Source organism: Syngnathoides biaculeatus, chromosome 1 (assembly GCF_019802595.1).
Source record: "Syngnathoides biaculeatus isolate LvHL_M chromosome 1, ASM1980259v1, whole genome shotgun sequence".
In the NCBI taxonomy this organism is placed as follows: Eukaryota; Metazoa; Chordata; class Actinopteri; order Syngnathiformes; family Syngnathidae; genus Syngnathoides; species Syngnathoides biaculeatus.
The window spans coordinates 14,915,493-14,935,360 of NC_084640.1; the positions used below are offsets into that span (position 1 = coordinate 14,915,493).

General features: G+C 44.1%; 2 protein-coding genes and 1 non-coding gene across 4 annotated transcripts; 2 read left to right on the forward strand and 1 right to left on the reverse strand.

Moving 5' to 3' along the window:
- Positions 1-39: 39 nt before the first annotated feature.
- Positions 40-19,854, forward strand: si:ch211-199g17.9 (uncharacterized protein LOC108180085 homolog). Of its 2 annotated transcripts, XM_061821237.1 has the most exons (11): positions 40-357; positions 800-835; positions 936-998; positions 2,408-2,482; positions 3,327-3,374; positions 3,473-3,527; positions 3,884-3,973; positions 4,049-4,112; positions 4,898-4,940; positions 5,015-5,141; positions 19,424-19,854. In XM_061821237.1, the coding sequence occupies exons 1-10, from the start codon at positions 342-344 to the stop codon at positions 5,026-5,028; spliced, it is 504 nt and encodes a 167-aa protein (XP_061677221.1). In that variant the 5' UTR covers positions 40-341; the 3' UTR covers positions 5,029-5,141; positions 19,424-19,854. The 2 variants fall into 2 exon arrangements, with proteins under 2 accessions (XP_061677221.1, XP_061677212.1); XM_061821228.1 differs by lacking the exons at positions 4,898-4,940; positions 5,015-5,141; positions 19,424-19,854 and adding an exon at positions 4,336-4,872.
- LOC133504373 (U8 small nucleolar RNA) lies at positions 1,907-2,037 on the forward strand. The gene has a single exon (XR_009795937.1). It is a non-coding gene; the product is annotated as a U8 small nucleolar RNA (small nucleolar RNA).
- On the reverse strand, positions 6,735-17,351 carry fam83hb (family with sequence similarity 83 member Hb). The gene is made up of 8 exons (XM_061821205.1): positions 17,217-17,351; positions 12,676-12,854; positions 12,259-12,591; positions 11,192-11,356; positions 10,984-11,108; positions 10,355-10,897; positions 8,034-10,269; positions 6,735-6,873 (listed from the first exon to the last, which is right to left on the reverse strand). The coding sequence occupies exons 2-8, from the start codon at positions 12,796-12,798 to the stop codon at positions 6,853-6,855; spliced, it is 3,546 nt and encodes a 1,181-aa protein (XP_061677189.1). The 5' UTR covers positions 12,799-12,854; positions 17,217-17,351; the 3' UTR covers positions 6,735-6,852.
- Positions 19,855-19,868: the final 14 nt, after the last annotated feature.

Consider the following 19,868-nt stretch of genomic DNA (forward strand, 5'->3'; position numbering starts at 1 on the left):
GTTGTCAGCCATAAGCGAATTCATATTCACAGTGAAGCCCCACGGGATTTGAACCCAGAACCATTCAACTAGGAAGCAGGTGCGCTAACCACTTCAATTTGGGGCGACCGCATTCAAACTTGTAACGTTGAAACATTTGAATTAATAGCCGTTGACGCCATGTTAGTAAAGGTTTCCAGTCAGGTGAATCTTTTATTATGTAAATACATTTGACCTGCCATCTTTTTTTTTTTTTTCCTTCTTCCTCATCTCAAACCTCCAACTGGACGGAGTGGACGTTAAACCAGCTCAACAAACGCGACACTTTCAGCAAAAAAAATCTTGGTTCATTGGATGTAAAAATGAGTTATTCAGGAGGTGGGCCGATTTACATATTCAATACTTTGGTTGAACGGAAAATATATGAGGTGCTGATAGTTAGCGTCGTGAAAATGGCGGCTGCTAGCTTCAAAGTAGCTTCGTTAGAAAAAAAGTTATAGCTTCCGTTACTGTGCTTTTTTTTTTAATGTTCAAATATGCCCATGCTTTCTCGGCTAATTTTACGGATATAATTGTATTTGAACTATTGCTGTGCTTTTATTTTAAAATATACAAATATGGCCATGCTTACTCGGCTAATTTAAGTACATTAGCATAATGTAGTGGTTAAGCTAAAGCTAAAAGAAAAAAATCTCACTGTACGTCAAACGTTGCGTTTATCCGCTAAAATATAATAATGTATGAATTATTAATATACAGGGTCTACTGACTGATTGTAGCTGAAATATTTTGGGATAATTTCTTGTAATGTTTGGAACAGGGTTCAACATGGAAGACATCATTAAAATGAAACCAGGCGAGCTTTTCTAATTAATATAAGTTCAACATTTAAATCTACTATTGACTTTACACACACAGAAACACTTTTTAATTCATTTAATATATGTATCCACTAGGTGGGGGCACGCAGGAGCCCAAAATTGATCAGCTGAAGAGGGAACTTGCGAGGCTGCAACAAGGTGATCGATCGGATATTTTTCAACATGTGATTCTAAATTGCATTTTTGGTAATTAATCTGAAGATAAATGTGGATGGAAATGGTCATATTTGCATGTTTTGTTGCTACGCGGGCGTTGGTGTGTTGTAGAAAGTTCCGACTCAGCAGTGACATCTGTTATCCTAATTCACGTTAGTTTATACATTGCACAATGTTATTCAGAGAAACTATTACGTGTATTATATGATCAATGCAGTAAATACAATTTAAAAAATCAGTCACTTCACTTTTTATACTTTATTCCGTTGGATACCCTCGGGAGTGGAATGCGGGTTGTGACGTATTTCCGCTTGTACGTTCACTCGTTATTTAAAAAAGTAAAAAACAATAATACGATATTCTCTGGGCTCGTGGTGTGTATATTAGATATTTATTACACATCGTTCCATTTTTTTGCATGATCGTTTTTTCTGTTAACCCATCTTGACCGGAAGTTTGAAGCTTCGATAAACCGTCTCGTATTTCCGTTTCCGTTTTGCACGTCGGCCCGTTTTAAGGTATTTATGACTTAAAACAGCACGCCAGACATAACTCGTCCCAGCTGTGTGCTTATTTTTGTCAATAAAAAGATGCAGAATTAAGTTCGAGTGAAAATATCCCGATTGAAGTGTCGATTTACGGCGTTATTCATTCCTCGCCAATCAGAACACGCGATGCGATTACGTCACGTGTTGCACATTTTCTACATTAAACGTTCGATAAATAGCTGCAGAATTTAGGCTATAGTTGTGAATGTGACATTTTGGCAAGGTAGGTCTCAAGCACGTGTTTTTTTTTTTCTGTAAGGAAATTATCATGGCAGCGTGAAACCGTCACCTAAGAAGCTGTACCTGCAATTCAATATGGAGTTGTTAGCGGTTTTAATGCTATCGTCAGTGAGGTACATCCTTACCTGTTACTCCAGAAATGGAGTATCAGAACATGATGAATGGACATCTATGAGATATGATTAGTGTCTCTACTCTTGATGGCAACACCATCCATCTTGAGCCATTCTGACTTTTCGATTTGTTAAAAAAAAAAAAAAAAATCATCTTGAGCGGGGTTGGGATTGGTATGTTATTTGTGTGTAAAGGTTATGTTGCTTAGCATGTCATATGTATTCAAAATTAATAAGTTTAGACTGCCACTGATGTACATGGACGTTACATACAGAGAAAATTACTTGATCATCCTTGTCGTGAGTCGTCTGTTGTCAATATTGCTGTTGATCTCTTGATGATAATGTCAATTAGTGTAAATAATACTGAAACAGATGTGTATTCAAAGGTTTACAGAAGCTATAATTAATTTAACTGGAAATGGTTTATCCCAAAAGTGTAATCGTCCCCCTAACTTTTTTGTGAGTCACGTCAAATGTTTTCTTGAAGGCAAAACAATCCTAAAAGAGGAAATTACGGAGAGGAAATCACTCAGTGAGTGTCTGCAGAAGGAGCTGGCCACACGTAAGCAACTCATATTTCGTGTCACTCAAGTCCGGATATCAAAGTGAAAAGTTTGTTCTATGTCGTATTATTTATTGGAAAAAAAATATGCTCCCTGAAGATTCATTCAGTAAGCAATACACCAAAAATAACTCCAAAGAAATCCTCCAGTGTATTCAAATGGAGGCAAAGTTAGTTGATTTTTTTTTTGGGGGGGGGGGGGCGAGTAATCCGCCTGCAGATGGTTTACCAGTGATGCTAAAAAAAAAAAAGAGTTTGATAATAACCCTAAAATTGAGACTCATTTCTTCTTTTTTTTATATACCCAGCAATGCCCAAAAAATGTCACCAGAGGGCAGTATCGTAGTCAAACCTCCCCGTTCCCTCGTTCATAAATTAAAGTTCAAACTTAACTGTAAGTAATAAATACATAAAAGTGCATTTTGAAAAGTAAGTACACAAAAAAGTCTGATGGGCAGAGTTTGAATTCACTTTGGATTATTTCCAGTTTGATCGTTTGTGTTTCAATCACAATAACTGGAAAATAATTTTATATACTCTTTTTGTGTACTGTAACAGTAATACGTGATATTATAGAAATTGAAATACCGCGTTTCAAATTTAAAACAAGGCTTTGTAAGGCACCACTAGAGAACAATATCGCTAAAAGAATAATTTTGGGGTGTATTTTATGTAACTGGGTAAGTTCTCTTTGTAGTTGTATGCCAAATTATTTTTATTTGCATTCATTTTTATCGAAAAATTAATGGAGCATGTTTGGAGGTTCCTCTTGTGTCTTATCTGTGATCTTTTGCAATGTGATTATGTACTCGAGTACATAATAAAGTGACTGTTGTTGTTTCAGTGCAAACTGAGGCCTACACACTGGAAAGGACCCATCAAGCAAAAAAGGGTATTTCCATATTCATATTCAGTTCATGAAACGGTGGCGCACTCAATCTGACCCCCCCCCCCCCAAAAAAAAAAAAAAAAATGTCTCTTTTCCTCAAGAATTGTCTCAGAAGCTGCAGTTCCAGTGCGAGGAATCCAAGCGCGAGTCTATCAGGTGAGTTCACTGAAGACGCTCCGACCGGAGGAACGACATACCTCAAAGTCCTGAAGTCGTCCTGCAAAATTCATTTTTGGAAGATGAACATTTTGTTTCTTTTTTTTTTCTCCACAAAACAGGCTAATTTAGTCGTGTTATTCTTGCTCGCGCACACATAATTTTATTCATACATGTTGTAAGACTCTTGTGAACTGTTTAAAATATGAAAACAATATCTAAAACGCCTCAGTTATGTAAGTTCATTCCGTTACGTTAGCTCGACATATCTGACTCAAAAGATTTTGTGGTCGTGCGTGTCAATTTTTTGTTTGGTTTTTTTTTTACCTTCCTGCGTCACCCGACGTCCATTTTAGCCTTGCCGAGCTGAACAGGAAGAGCGAAGAACTGTTGTCGCAGCACCGTTGTGAAATCCAGGAGCTGAAGCTCAAGCGCCGCAAATTACGGTGCATATTAACTGTCATTATTAAGCCTGATGATTTTGAATAACAGTTGCGGTCATTTATTAAAAAAAACTACAGGATGAAGTTTGAGAATCAACTCCATCAACTGATTGAGCAGCATAAGCAACTGCACGCCGTCATTGTAAGTTGACCCCCCCCCCCCACACACACTTTTTAATTTATGGATAATTTATGTCAGGGGTGTCAAACTCATTATGCTCGGTATGACTATGAAACCACAGAAATCCTTGATCGCATCATCATATCTACCGTAATTTCTTTGTAATTTTTTTCACACACTTTCAACCCTGCGGTTTATGCGGTGATGCGGCTAATTTGTGCATTTTTTTTCCAACGGCCACAAGGGGGGCACTCGAGCGGAAAAAGGTGAGAGTGAGACCGGTGGAATACATGTGCCGAGTAAGTGACTTTTACCGGTCCGCTCCTGTTAGCGCTGCTCTAGCGTGTGACTGCCGTGTCTCAGTGATTTTTACCGGTATGTTTTTTTTTTTTTTTTAAACTGGCCCTGTTAGCTAGCATGAGCGTTAGCGCGACGCTAGCGGCAGAGTTAGGTGTATGTATGTACCAAATGGTATTTCCTTTACAGATGTACTGGGTGAGGCTTATAACCAGGTGGGCTTTGTCGGCCGGGAATTACGGTACTCTCAAATGTTACGAACTAGTTTTGGAATCAGAAATCAAGGGTAATGGTTTTCAACCACTGTTCACGTTTGGGAGCACAAAAATGTGTATAATATCTCGTTATCATTTATATATGACAATCAGGCACATATTTTTTACCAGAATCACTGTAGTTGACAGATGATTTACCTTCGCGGGCCACATAAAGTTACGCGGCGTGCCGGATCTGGCCCCCGGGCCTTGAGTTTGACACCTGTGATTTATTTCCCTTTATTTGATTTCCAGAAAGATTCCCAGCTAAAACATCGAAGCAGAGCACTGACTCAAGGTAACTAACGCCGAGGACTTCTTCGTCTTATTTTCCTCTTTCGGAACCATGAACTCGTTCCATCGTTCTTGCAGAATGTGAGACGTGAGCTCACCTGATGACATAACCCGGGAGGACTTAAAGTGGACGTTTGCTGGTACTTTGGTGGAAAAAGAAAGTGGGGGAGGGAATTTTCCTCCGTCCGTGCCATCTCGGCACAAGGTAACTGTCAAATGTTCCCCTTGCAAAATGTTTTGGGAATTTTTCCCCCCCACTTCATTTTGGTTTGATACGCGTCGTTCACTTGCATTTGTCAAAGTGCACAGACGAATGTCAGTGGCTTGGAAAATGTTTAATCAAAGTATTTGCAGCATACTTCAAATACAATGTAAAAATACTACATGACCATGTATTCAAATTTTATTCTTTTTTTTTTAAAAAAAAAAAAAAAAAGAGTGAATACAAGGTACTTTGATACTACAGTGTCACAAGTATTTGTTAATTAAAAATAGCCAACCGCTGAATTATTTTGAATATATACAATCCCGCATATAAAACTGTGCAAAAAAAAAAAAAAATAGACCTGCCTAATTCTTTGGTTCAATCGCGCGATCCAACGGAGGCGTCGTTTGAAGACAATCCAAAATTGCAGAGTCACGTCGGCCAAATGTTCGTATCCTTTCGGCGTGCGCTCCGAAGCCAGAACGCAGACTTTCTTCCAGTTCGCGTTGAAGCTGTAAACATGTTTATGTACATTAAATAAAAAGATCAAAGCCCAGGAAAACGACCGCCTTTATCTGAGCTCCGTCGCGCCGGACTACAGGAATGAAATTAGACAGCCCTGCCGCTATGTTGTGTTGTTGTTTTTTTTTTTTTTTTTTTTTTTGTATTATGTTTTCATATGGGCAGCACGGTGGCTCAGCTGGTAAAGCATTGGCCTCACAGCTCTGAGGACCCGGGTTCGATCCCGGCCCCGCCTGTGTGGAGTTTGCACGCTCTCTCCATCTGCCCCGCGATTGGCTGCCGACCAGTTCCGGGTGTACCGCTGGGATAGGCTCCAGAACTCCCCGGGACCCTCGTGAGGATGAGCGGCAAAGAAAATGGATGGATGGGTGTTTTCATTTGCGTTGCATTCTAGATGGAGATGAGTAGCCAACGAGGTTAGAAGTGTTGAATGCCGGGGTGGGCAAACTTTCGTGCTCGGGGGGGGGCCACACTCGATTTTTTAAATCGGGCAAATTGGAACTGGCTGTTCATAAATTAGTTTTTAAAAAGTGTCAATGGTAAAATTCTAAGTATTTTTTTTGTAAATTGAGCTATTTGCAAGAAGACAACAAATTATCTAGTGAGGAAAATGAGTACAAAATAAACGTACTTGGCCAGTTGGAGGGAAAACAGCTAAACGAGTACTACAAATGTGTCAGGACGTAAACGCTCGCTGGTCCGAATTAAAGAACAGGTTGGGTCATATGTGGCTTGTCTTAATGTTTCTGTTTGCATATATTTGGGCGCACAAAGAAAAACATTGCCAGTGTAACAAAACAAAGCAAAGGACAAAGAATGTTTTTCCGTCACTGAATTGCATAAACGTATATTTCTATCCGTTCTCAACTTCTTCTTCTTCTTCTTCTAACTTTCACTTTCAGTCTTCTGTTTTTGCACACTAACCTACTTCCAGTTGCCTTTTAAGGTAAAAGTTGTCCCAGTGTTTGGCAAAAAGGCGCATTCCGCCTCAGTTTTTTTTTTTTATGTTATTGGTTGCATTTTTCTGCGTTGTAGTTTCAAGCTTTCTTCCGGGTAAAAAAAAAAAAAAAAAATGACAGCAGAGGTCGTCTCGTCGGAGCAAACTTTCTGAGGGTCGTTGATCGTCTCGCTTCTCCCCCCCTCCCCACTCGTTCGTTCCCACGTTGTCATCCGACTGTCGTTCTCCCCTTTATCCCAGAGTATTCCCCATCTGTGAAAAGAACAACGAGGCAGTTGTTTGCAGGGTCAATTGAATCATTCGGTCCCGCTTGGTAACAAATCGGTAATTCAGCGACTGCGCACCGATATTCTGCATTGCGCACAAACAAACAAACAAACAAAAAAGTGATTTAATGAGTAAGGGATGACTGGTTGCTACATCCATTGGCACACTTCACATACGTACTGTAAAAAATTAAAAGAAGAAGCCACCGGTTTCTTTTAGGCAGCACACGAAACCTTTTCAAACGACGACTGGTGCTCCGCCACACACTCTTTTCTCCTAGTTTACCTTACACCCCCCCCCCTCCGCTCTTAAAGACGTACACTCATAATTACAAATGTTACAGAACTTACGCAGCCCATCAATGTGGTTTATAATGCCGGTTTTCCCCCCTCCCCCCAGTTGCTCGCGAGAGGCTGGCTGCTTGAAAAGTAGATCTCTGGGTAAAAAAGTCTGGGCAACCCTGATTAAGAGCCCATTTTTAGACTTCGGATCCAATCATAATTTCTACTTGTTCCGTCTAAAAATGGGCATGCGCTTGGTGAAAATTAATCCCGTTCAAGACCAATGAAAATATTTGTGAATTGAGGCAAATTTAACCAGGTTTTGTAGCTAATCAATCTTAAATGTCATACAGTAGTTACAGGAAACATTTGCATTTAAAAACATTTGTCTGCCATGAGTACAAAACCATCAAATGAAATCCAGTTAGTAAGCTAGTAACCAGTACTTGTTTTTACACCATTGTGCTCTCTCGTTTTATTGTACGATATCTGTAACCTGTACTTCGGTCGTTAGCTTTGACTTTCATACAGCATGACTTGGAATACACTTAGATAATACTGCAAACCACTCATAGGTATGGCAACACTACTCGTAAAAATTTAGGGGTATATGGCTTACGGGTGAAATGTTTGGATAAACCTAAAATGCTCTAGAACCTTTACTTTGACAAGTTATCAGAAAATTACGAAAACACTGAACTATGCTTTAAAATATTTAGAAAAGGCCAAATTACTCTCCCTGATAAGGTTGTAGTGCATTTTAATAACATTTCAACCATAAAGCCAAGAGCATTCAGTTTTGTGAGGAGTGTATATCTGATTCTCATTCGCGCTGCAAGTGTCATATTTGGAGCGGTAGACTACCTCAAAACGGCTGTAGACCTTCTTCTCCTTCCTCAGGCTCTCTATCCTCTTCAGCAGTCCCTCCCTCTCCTGGACAAGGCCTTGGGGTCGCAGCAAGCGGTTCTTCTTGGCGGTGAAGTCCTCCTTAGCTTCGCGGTCTCCGTCCTCGTCCCGCTCGTGGCGGTTCTTCTGACTGTTTGCCGAGATCTGCTCCAGGATGACCTTGGTGTCATCGCGGAGGTTGCTGCTGAACAGTACTGAGCTCCCGGAGGGCTGGTAACGTGACGAGACCGCCGTGCCGGGCGATGTCGTGTGATTGGCAGAGGTCTGATCGGCGGCGGAGGATCCCATTTCCTTACTCTGTTTTTTCGTGTAATCTTCTACCATTTCTTTCACGGTGGTCATGCTGCCCCGATCTTCACCTGACGACTTCTTCTCCTTATCCTTGGGCCCCAAGAATCCCTTCAGCCTCTGAGTCTGTTTCTTCAGGAAGTCGAGCGTCTTGCCATCACTTTTTCCCTCGCTTAGCGTGTTGATGGATGTGTTGGATCCCATTACTTTCTCTTTGGCTTCGTCATGCGGCGGAGTGGAGGAACTATGGGAGCGAGTCTTCTTCAGCTCGCTCTTTTCAGAGTCCGTTGCATCCGTCAGGATATCCTCGCCACAGGAGACCCTACGAGGATTGATTCCCTTAAGCTTAACCGGGTCCCGCCTAAAGATCTTGGGGGACGCAAGGGGCTTTAAAGACTTGAATATATCTTTCTTTTGACCGTCCAATGAGGTCTCCTCTTTCTGGGTTTCAGGAGCCTTCACGCTACTTACGAAAGGCTTAGGAGAGAGCAGAGACGGTTTGGAGGATGGGAGTGAAGATTGCCGGTTGAGTTCGGACAGTTTTGGTGGAGGATCTGGTTTCTTTGTTTCTGATTCTGTCAGATTAATAGAACCACTCACCGTAATAGTTTTGGGTGTATTGTCAGAATAGTCTGGCTTCTTCTCTGCCGGCTCTGGGACTTTTGATGACGCTTCAGTCTCCATTTTGGATGCTTTTCGCTTAGCAGCTACGTCTTTGAAATACTGTAGCCGACTGGCAGGGTCATTGATGTTCAGAGATGACGACTTGACATTGTCGGTCTCAACATTGGAATTTGACTTTAACTGTTCTTGAGGTTTCTGGGATTCATCTTTTTCGGCGGTTCTGTCTGTCAATTGTTTCTCCCCTTCCTTTGCATCCTCACTTTTCTCCTCATTCTTCCCCTTACTCTGTTCCTCTGTTGTCTTTTTCCACTCGAAAGGTTCTCTAGACAACGACCGCCTCTTCTCTAGGATCTGGGCTACAATGGAGGGCTTGGCATCATCGTCTGTGGCGGATTTTAGACCGGTGCTCCCGCTGTGTATTTCTGCTTTGGAAGATGAGAATATAAGCGATGAGCGCAGACGCGAGCTACGTTGAAGGAGTGGGTTGATCCGTGAGCGGAAGGAGTCATGTTTGGAAAGGAAGAGATCTTGAGTTTCCTTGACTTCTTTTTCCTTGCTGTCCTCTTTTCCAGAACCCCACTTATCCTCTCTGTCTCGTTCGTTCTCCACTTCCTTCTCACTTCTATCCAGCGAAACGGAGGAAATCAGATCTTTGGTGGTCGAATCCTTTCCGGTGTTCTCGCCTTTGAGTGGCTTCCCAAAGCGTGGTTTTTGGATATCCAGTCTGGGTTTAGGGGCGACATTTGGAGGCTCTTTTCGTCCAAAGCGAGTTGCTGAATTTTCACTGGGATCCTGATTGGGTGTAGGGTCTTCAAATGCGTCCGGCCCCAAGGGTTGATTCAGACCATCTTCTCCGCCTTCCTCGTATGTACTCAGATACGAGTGGATCCTCCAGTTCCTCAGTCCATGCCGGACGCTTGCATCCTGATCGTGCTCCTGATCTGAATGCTTTGAAAAGGGCTTTTTGTCTGTTGGGTGAGGCTGTGTTGGTGAGCTCTGACAAGCGTACGCCTGACCGATGGTTGGCCTCTTCTGGGCGGCGTTTCCTCCATACCTTCCCGCTACCGGAGGCGCATGAATCCCATCGGGGCCGCTTAAATCATCGGAGGATAGATACGCATAACCTCTTGGGTAGTTTCCGGTGTTGAGCTCTAGGTCTGAGCGGAATGAGCTTGAGTCTGAATACTGATCAATGGCTAGATGCGGAGGACGATGTTTGTCGTAGTGTCCGTGGCCAGAACCCGGTCCAGGACCTTCACTGTAGAAATGGTGTCTCTGTTCCCTGTAAATGATATACAGTGATTCAATGAGACTAATCTTAGGCAATGAATCCGAACAAAGAACTGGGGATTGAAAAGGTATTATACCTGTGGAAGTCCGTCTCATCGAGATTGTTCATGACTCTGTGCTTCATGTAGTGCCTGGAGGACATGTAATTGTCCTGGGTTCCTTCTGCGTAGCTGTGCCTCTTGAAGCCGCTCATCTCCATCTGCCTGGACACGATAGACCGTCCCTGCTCCAGGTAGGACTGCTGTGAACGGAACTGCTGCTGGGAATACTTCCCGATCATAAGTCCTGCCCCATGCTCGATGGTGTGACGAAAGGGGTCGTTTCTCCGGAAAGGAAGTCCCAGGTTGCGTTCCTGGTCTCCGAACGGGAAGCTGGAAGTTATCTCGGGTTGCCTCCGGAAGGCCAGGGGGTTTCGTAGGGACTGGGTCCTCTTCAAGCCCAACTGTCTGGTTAAGTAACCGCCAGTGTCTGAGATTGCGAGCGTTCCGTCCGACGGGTCAACGACGAGGGGCTCTGACTGAGCGTAAAGGATGCGGAATTCTTCATCGAACGTTGCCACCAGCTCCCCGAGGAAAAGATGAGCGATGCAGCGGTGAATCTTCTCATACGACCACATGAAACTGAGAAAATACAGAGATAACCGTCTTAAATATACATATGACAGCTATAAAGAAAGCAATCAGAAATCAGGAGGAATAGAACTCACCTGTAATTACCGCTAAGCACAGCCCTGCAGTCAGCTAATAGGAAACGATCTTTCATTTGCCCCTTGAACGACTTCCCTGTTCGGGATTGATATGTTATTCCCGCCACAGTTCTGACGCGCATCATCTGTAAAATAAATAAATGTCACGCTTTACGTTATCGAGGCGGGCCTACTTTAATGGATAATGGACACAAGACAAAACAGTCACCTGGATTAAGTCCAAATTGACCTTGCAGTTCATCACCATGGAGATAAAATTATGGGCTTCCTGCTCATCCAAAAGAATGTAAACGGGAATGTGGCGGGCGGTGGCATCTAAGAGGTCGGAGAAAATGTCCACATCTGTGAACGTGTCCATCACCACCGCGATAACCTGAAAAGCAAAATGAAATGATTAGTTAATTGCTGGCTTGCTTGTAGTACAAGTCAAATAGTTTGACTTGTTTGCGTATTTCCGTCTTTTCCAATGTCATTTTTTTTTTTTGCAATAATTGGTCAGAAAATGTGGTCTAATCTTTAACAAAATCCCAAGAGTAAATAAACTGCTAAAACTAGTACCATACACAAAAATGTTTTTTCAAACTTGTATAGAAAATAAGAAACATTCAAAGGACGGAGTGAACCCTTGGATTTAAAAAAAAAAAAAAACTGGTTGACCCTTTTTTGGCTGCAACTCAACCAAATGTTTCCTGTAGTCGCAGATCAGACAAGAACAATGGTCGGCCTGAATTTTGGACCATTCCTCTTTCCAAGACAGTTGCAGTTCAGCAAGATTCCTGGTATTTCTGGTGTGAATACCTCTCTTGCGCGCATGTCACAATATCTCAATTGGATTGAGGTCAGGACTTTGACCTCGCTACTCCAGAACATGTATTATCTTCTGACGCCATTCTGTTGTTGATTTACTTCAGTGCTTTGGATCATTGTCCTGTGAGAACACCCGTTCTCTAATTGTGAGAAAAATGGCTTCAGGTTCTTCAGCAAATTGTGAATTCATTTTTCCATCGATGATAGCTAGATGTCCAGATAGTTGGTTTAACTATGGACTGATGTACATCAAGACTTTTAGAGATATTTTTGTATCCTTCTCCATCTCTCCTCCTCAACATGCCACCAACCAGACGTTAGACGGAAAGGGTGCGGCGGCAAAGTTGGGAGTGTCAGATAAAAATATTCTCGAAGGGAGATAAAATTACCCAAACATAAACAATTGAGCAATGCTCCGGCTGTTCAGAGGACCTCGTCAAACGAAACTGGGTCTGAACGTTCTCTGACCTGGCGAGCATTCTTGATGAGTCTCCTGGCCTGCTCCTTGATGCTTGGCATGTTCGGCTCTGACGGGTTCACCAGAGTGGTGACCTCCGTGGGCCCGATGAAGCTGTTTTGGGTCAGCGGCCATCCCAAGTCCAGGCCCGGGGCGGCCAGGTCGGACTGCATGGGCCAGTAGGTGTCAGACGAGCCCTCCACGTTGTGGCCCGCATCTGGGTACCTCAGGTCGGGAACACTCTGGGTGTGAGTGGGCTCCTGGATGGTGGATTTGATGTATTCGATTTCAGACTGTGCCAGGAAGCTGACCACTTCGGCGCCCTGGAGGAAGTCATGGTACCCCTGGTGGGACAGGAAACATCATCAACGAAAAGGTCCCACACAGACATGCCTCAAATACTCCCAGAATTATTATTTTCTTTTTACCGTTAAATCATTTTCTATCAGTGCATCGATGGCAATTCGGTACTCCTCTTTGTAATGGGGGGGCAGGTAGTTTGGGTCCAGGGGGTTATCACCAATAGACGAACTCTGAGACCGGTGAGCCATGGTCGGTGACAGAAGCGGGAGTCAAAGTCAGGATCGGTGGTGGGGAATCCAAAATTCTACAACACAGAAGCAGGAGAAAAAGGGGAAGCGCGTCAATTTCGAGTAGCTGAACGCTGGAAAAAAAGCAGAGCGAGGCTCGGTGAGCAGAAAGTGGAAACATTTGAAAGGGAATGGTATGCAGAGGTGTATGGACAGGTTCTCTTGACGAGATCCCCGCTGAGTCAACTTGTCACAGCCGGCGGAGCAGGCATGGTGCGATGAATACGTTGCAAATTAGACACTTTCACTTGGCCGCAAAAAAAAATAAAAAAAAGCTCGTTTTACAAGGTCCTTGACATTTAATTCCAATGTGCATTTGTATCTTGACGTAGGAGTTTAATCCGTTCCCTGACTAATCTCGTAAGTTCGTTTACGAGTCAGTTTTCCCCACTGAAATAAATCAACCCCAGAGACCAGTTGCCCGACTCACCACGGACTTCGGTGGACTCGTTTATCATAACTTGATGCGCAAAAGCACCTCAAGGACCGGTGCCTGAAATGGAACAGGAAGTTGACCGTTTGGGTTTATAGCGGTTGTTTTAGGACTTATCCTGTACTTTGTCAAACTCGTACTCGGGGAAATGTCCCCAAGGCTGCATTCTAAGCAGAGTACCGTATGCAGTTCAATCATCTGAGCCGACCTGGTCAACCCTCTACGCCCCCTCCGCCCCATCAGCTTTGGATTTAATTCGGTCCTAACAGCCGCGTACGAGATGTCTCATCTGGTGGCTGCGGCGCTCCGACTTTACGAGCTCCGCGTTCAGTCTGCATTTTTGGGGACTCGAAAACTTGCAGCTCTCGCTCGTATTTCAGTGAGCTCCAAAAGTCAGATTTGCCTTTGTATTAAGCCAGACGTGAAGCAACACAAAAACCGCAATCCTGTTCAGCAACTTGCCGTAGCGTGCGGTTTTGGACTGTGTGGGTACGTCACCATGGAAACGTCCGTCATACTATGCCGCGAGGCCGATTGTGCACAAATGATCCTTGTTGTTTAGGAGGCCGAGTGTTTTTGTTCTAACTTAAAGAGCGTGCAACCTTTCCACAATGTTGTCGTGATAGCAAGGGGACCTAAGGGAAGGCAGGGAGAGCAGAGTTTACTGACCGACCCGAGTGAGTCACCAGGTAGCTCGTTTTTTTTTTTTTTTTCTTTTTTTTTTTTTACTAGCTGGTGAGTCATCTGGGAGCAAAATGGCCGACTTCCTGCTTTCTCCCTCATTCCTAGCTGTTGGAACCGGGCCTTTGTGGCCAGACGCTGTCTTCCACACTGGCCCGGGAAGTACGTTGGGCATACGCGCTACTTTGTATGGAATCATTTCACGACTCGCGACATATTTTATTTTTTTTTTTTGGACGAGATCCAGCTGCCTCAGCCTCGATCCTTTTTCGCTGAATCGTCACATTGGAGTTGTGTGATGAAACAAATCCCAATCGAGCTCGAATGTTTCCGCATCAAGCCCGATTTGAGGACTTCTGCGGAAAGAAGAAGCAGTCCCGGGCGGTTCTCTCGAAACCGACCCTCCCACCTGGTTTACTCGTTTGGATAGTTGGAAAAAAAAAAAAATGGCCTGGTTGGTTTGTTTTGACAGCAACATCAAACTGTTGAAGGTGACAGCTGCGGAGATCAGACACGGTCCCTCCCTCACCCGACAAGGACGCGTCAACGAAAGCTCTTTCGAAGCACGGCGCTCGACGGCAAAGTCGTTTCTCACGCGCGTCGTAAATTTGCAAAGACCTCTTGGGTCGTTTGGATTCAAACACTCCCGAAAAAAACATGACGAAGACGCAGCGACCTCAGCAGAAAGCTCGTTCGACACCTTTACGGGACAATGACATTGAAGGTTCGTGGACAGGCCACGGTGTTGTCAAAACATTCCTTGAGGTCAGAGGAGTTGGGATAAGTTAGACGAAAGTTTGCGGACACGCTTAGGTTAAAGGGAATCATATCAATTTCCTCTGTAGGGTTTGGGTTAGGGTTTAACTATTACCAGTTAAAACAGTTCTCAGGCAGCACACGGGAAAAAGCTTCAGCCGAGATCTTTTTTGCAAACAAGCTGCGAATTTTTTTCCTGTGCTCGTGGCGTTGATAGTATTTGCTCGGGATAATCGGCAAAAGGGATTAATGAATAAAATCGTTATAATATGCGTGTTGTGAGAAACACAATAAATGCTCGTGGTCCATAAACAACTTTGGTTTCATACAAAACCCTTTGTCAACATCCATGCATCCGTTTTCTTAGGTGCTTATCCTCACGAGGGTCGCGGACTCAACGTGCCATCCCTTTCGTGAACATATGTAAAGATATTTGCATGCCACTTGGCTGATAAATTAGCAAATTAGTAAATCCATTGAACAAACCGTTCTCACCAAAAAAGTGTACATTTACTTTGAAATAATCGCTCATTCCCAGGTAGATATGGCTGCTCATTTTCAACTCCCCCCCCCCACGTTTGGACGGAAAATAATGCTTACTAATTTGCATTTTCAAACGTTTGCACGTGAGCCTCGTTTCTTTATTATTATTTTTTTTTTATAGTGTCGGGCCGTCGACCTCTGCCAGGTTTCTATGAAGTCATTTTTGGAATTCCTGTGTTGACAGATGAAAGGCAAGTCGACAGAAGATGGTCCCCCCCCCCAAAAAAAAAAAAAAAATAATAATATTTCCATCTCATCACATTGATTAGTAACGTGGGAGCCTTGTTCCCCAAATCGCGAACTCATCTGTCGTCTCTCAACCCGCCTCGCCCCACTCGCGCCGGTCGGGCATACCTGGCGTTCATTCGGCGAGATAATTCGGCCCAGCGAGGAATACCTGAGAACAGGTTGGGAGGGACGAGCCAGTTTACGCGCCGCGTCGTCAGTGCTTTTCGGCGGCGGCTGGTTGTTAACACGCTCGGACGGGCGAGCGCAAACAAAGAGACGGAGGTGTTGAGCGCCGCACAAAAGGGAAAAGTCGAAGGTCGAGGGAAGCGACGGGTCCCGGGCCAAGTGAAGTTTTTAGAAGCGAAAAACGAAAAACACTTGAGCTCGTCGATAGACACGTATTGAAATAAAATGGCAGCTTGACTTAAGAGTGCCCCAATTTGCCCAAATTGTTTTTGCAGTTATGACCTCCATCTTTTTACATTTGTTTAAATACAACCTGACTGAAGTTAAAAAAACAACAACATTAATTTAGATTCCGGAATCCCCTCACATGCGGCCAACAAGATCCAGTCAGCGATAAATTTGATAAAAAAAAGTTTCATATATTATTCAGTACTTTTTATACCACAACTTTATTCTCGGGCTGTTGCAAATTTATTCCCACCCTATTTTTCCTCTGGAAAATTCCGATTTCTTTCCGGCATGTTACAATGCTTGTGATATTTTGAACTTTTCCCCGCAATATGAAATTATGATTCATTGCTCGCAATCTTTTCCCGTGACATTTTGGACTTTCTGTGTCACGTTACTCTTTTAATCTTACTTCATTTGTCTCGTACATTTACGATTAGTTCCTTGCCCCTGCTACAACTTTTATCAATGATGCTTAGGGATTATTTTGCCTTGGAAGAAAAATGATTACGAATATGGTTCATGTCCAATGTGGAATGCTGCCCCTGCAGGATTTTTTGCAGTACTGCAATTTTTTTTGGATCCGCCAGCTTTGAAAATTCCAGTCCGTAACGCAGAGCATGAATGGATTTTTTTTTTTTTTCCACGATCTCCCAGAACGGAACGAAAACCACTTTTTTTGCCCGTGGCTCCCCCAGGAATGACCACATCTATAAAAAGACACACCGCAAGAAATTCTCACCACTATACAGATTTTTTTTTTCCCCCCTTTTAATTACACACACTGGTCCACTGTTTTCCAAGCGAGTGACTCACGGCAAATACGCGGGCGAGCTGATTTGAATTTAACCCTCGTTTTTTTTTTTATATAGCTGCAAACCAAATATGATATGCGCAGTAAAGACAATAAGAGGTATCAAAGTCCACTCGAAACTGGCACCGGGAGCCAATCGATCCGTTTGTGTGCACCTTTCTAATTGTCCTGCCCCATGTCGAAACTGCTTGTTTGGTATTCCCGTGGACAGTAGCTACCCGGGGGGGGGGGGTGCAGATCCAAGCGTTTTACATATTTAGTTTTTTTCTTTTTCCAACTGAAACTCCACTCAGCAGACGCAAACTCGGTGAAACGGAGCAGAGTCCGAGAGGAAAATATTCGATGCAGGAGGAGAAGTGAAGGGAAAACTGGACGGAACACAAAAAATGCATTCAAACGGAGGCAGCGTTATGTGCAGCAGGAGAACGAGGGAATACAATGGAGTGGGAAACATGAATAGAAGAGTCAAGTTCAGTCAGGAAGTCAAGAAAAGGGCCACTGGATACCCACTTGAGCTTTTCCGCAGCTTGGTCTCGCCTTCCATTTATCTCCAAACTTGCACGGCGCTTCCTCTCAGTTTCCGCATTTAAACTTCCCCCCAAAAAAAAATCAATGTAAAAAAAAAAACAACAACAAAAAAAAACCCCACAGACAAAAAAAACCTGTAAAATCCGATTCTCCGGGCCCGGAGGGGGTCGAGCGGCTGCGATTCTCCCGTCTTGAGTGCACCCTCGGGGCCGCCGCCACTACGGCGAATGAGGAAGGAGCAAGCGGGACGGTCCGTGTGAGGCGCCGCGCTACGCCAACACCACCACCACCCCGCCCCCGCCCCGCTCGCGGGGTCCCGGGACTCCGCCCAGAGGAGAAGTCGGCCGGGGAGGACGCTCGGAGACTCGCGTGTGAGTAATGCAGTTCTCTTCTTCTTCTCCTCCTTTCCCCCCCTCCCTCAAAAATGGCTGCCTGCTGTTCATTGTTACTAAACTTACCAAAAACCCAACTTTTCTTTACAGAGTAAGTTTAACTCCTATTTATTCCTTTGCGGTAGGTATCAGTTTATAATAATTAGTATTTTAATTACTGTATATTTGTCTTGCTACAGTTTGCTTATTGAATTCAAACAGCGCTACTTAAAAAGTAATCCCGAAAGTATCCTCGTGTTATTTAAATGGAGCAGATTGATTAAATCTGTAAAATAGAGATATTTCCATTATGTGTGCGTGTATTATAATGCATATTCAAAACAATTGCTGCCAATGAGACTAACGCTGGATTTATCCAAATTTGTAAACTCTGTAAGTTTTGATTTTTTCTTTTTTTTTTCAATTGCAATGATTATCACGTCACTTAAAAAATATTATTTTATTGTCATCTTATTGATTTACTCCGCTGAATTTGCCATTTTAAATTTTATTTTGTTATTGAAAAGAGTGTCACCTGCAGCGTATTCCTAAAATTTTGCTCCCTGAATAACATTTAAAAAGATTTCTGTGGAATGTGGTTTATGATTGTTGCAATTGTGTTGTTGTTGTAGTGTTGTTTGGTGGTTACACGTGGACTTTTGTCACAGCTTTATATTGCTCAATCCATAAATAGTTATTCGGTTGTAGACTGCGTTAATAAGTGAGCGATAAATGCATCAGAGGACAAGAGTGACTCCCTCACCTGATCCGATCACGTTTTGGGGTGTTTGAATGATGTTCTGTTGAATCGGTGCAGGCTCGCGCTTGCTTTTTTATGATCGCTATTAAAAAAAAAATAATAATAATAATTCTTCCAGATTAGTCGTCTTGAATTTTTACATTAAAAAAACATGTATGGACAGAATTTCTCGCAGAAAATGTCATCCACCTGTCCAGCCATTTTCTTTTGCCGCTTATCCTCACGAGGGTAGCGAGGAGTGCGGGAGCCTATCCCAGCTGTCAACGGGCAGGAGGCGGGGCACGCCCTGTACTGGTCGCCAGCCAATCGCGGGGCACATTGAGACAAATGAAAGCCACGCTCACAATCACACCTAGGCGCAATTTAGTGTCCGATGAATGCATGTTTTTGGGATGTGGGAGGAAACCGGAGTGCCCACCCGGAGAAAAGCCGCGCAGGCACAGGGAGAACGCGCAAACTCCACACAGGCGGGGCCGGGATCAAACCCGGGTCCTCAGAACTGTGAGGCCAGCGCTAACCCTAATACAGGGGTGTCCACGATTCCCTCAGAGGGCCGTTATGACTGTGAAACCATGAAAATCTTTCGCCTCATCATATTTACACATAAAGTCACCGACGGTGTAGCCTGCCTTTGGTGAGGGCAGCGCGGGATCGATTCCCGCTCAGTGATGGCGTTGATGACTGACTGGCGACCAGTTCAGGGTAGTAGTCTGCCTTTTGCCCGAAGCGAGCCGGGATAGGCTCCAGCTTTTTCTGCAACCCTTGTGAGCATAAGCGGTTTGGATAATGACATATTTACACGTGAAATTTATGAACTAGTTTGGGGAATTAGAAATCCTTGCAATATCTCACCATTATCATATATGATAAGGCAATTTGAAATTTTGGTACAGATTTGAACAGTTAATACACACGATTTACCCTCACGGGCCACACAAAATCGCGCGGCATGGCCAGATCTGGGCCCCCGGGCCTTGAGTTTGACACCTGTGATCCAACACGTTGACCGCGAAGCACATTATAACCATTTTTAAATGTTCTTTTTCTTTGTCTTTCAGCGAGTGCGTAGGACCGAGTGAACAAGGCGAGCCAACGCACGAGCAGACAATCGGCCAAGCGCTTTACGAGCCGCGGCTCTCCTTCTCCGGCTCCCGTCCCGAACACACCTTGTTCCACGCGCAACACGCACAAAAGGCCACTATTTCCCAAGGGCGCGCCGCACGCGCGCCAGTGCGCGTTGCGGCGTTCATCGGTCGTCTTTTTGAACCTCCCCCCGACAGCGCGCAATCTCGCACGTGAGCCGTCGGCGCAGAGGTGCGACCGCGTGGAAATCGCAGAAAATATCACGAGCAAGCGAGGGAAAAGAAAGACCCTCGTGACGGCAAACAGGTAACGTACACAAACGGCGAAGGCGGAGGGCGCGGCTGCTCGGAGGAATGCGCCGGAGGCATCTTGACACACCCTCCCGCCCGAGATCCAACCCCCCCCCCCCCCGCCCCCCTT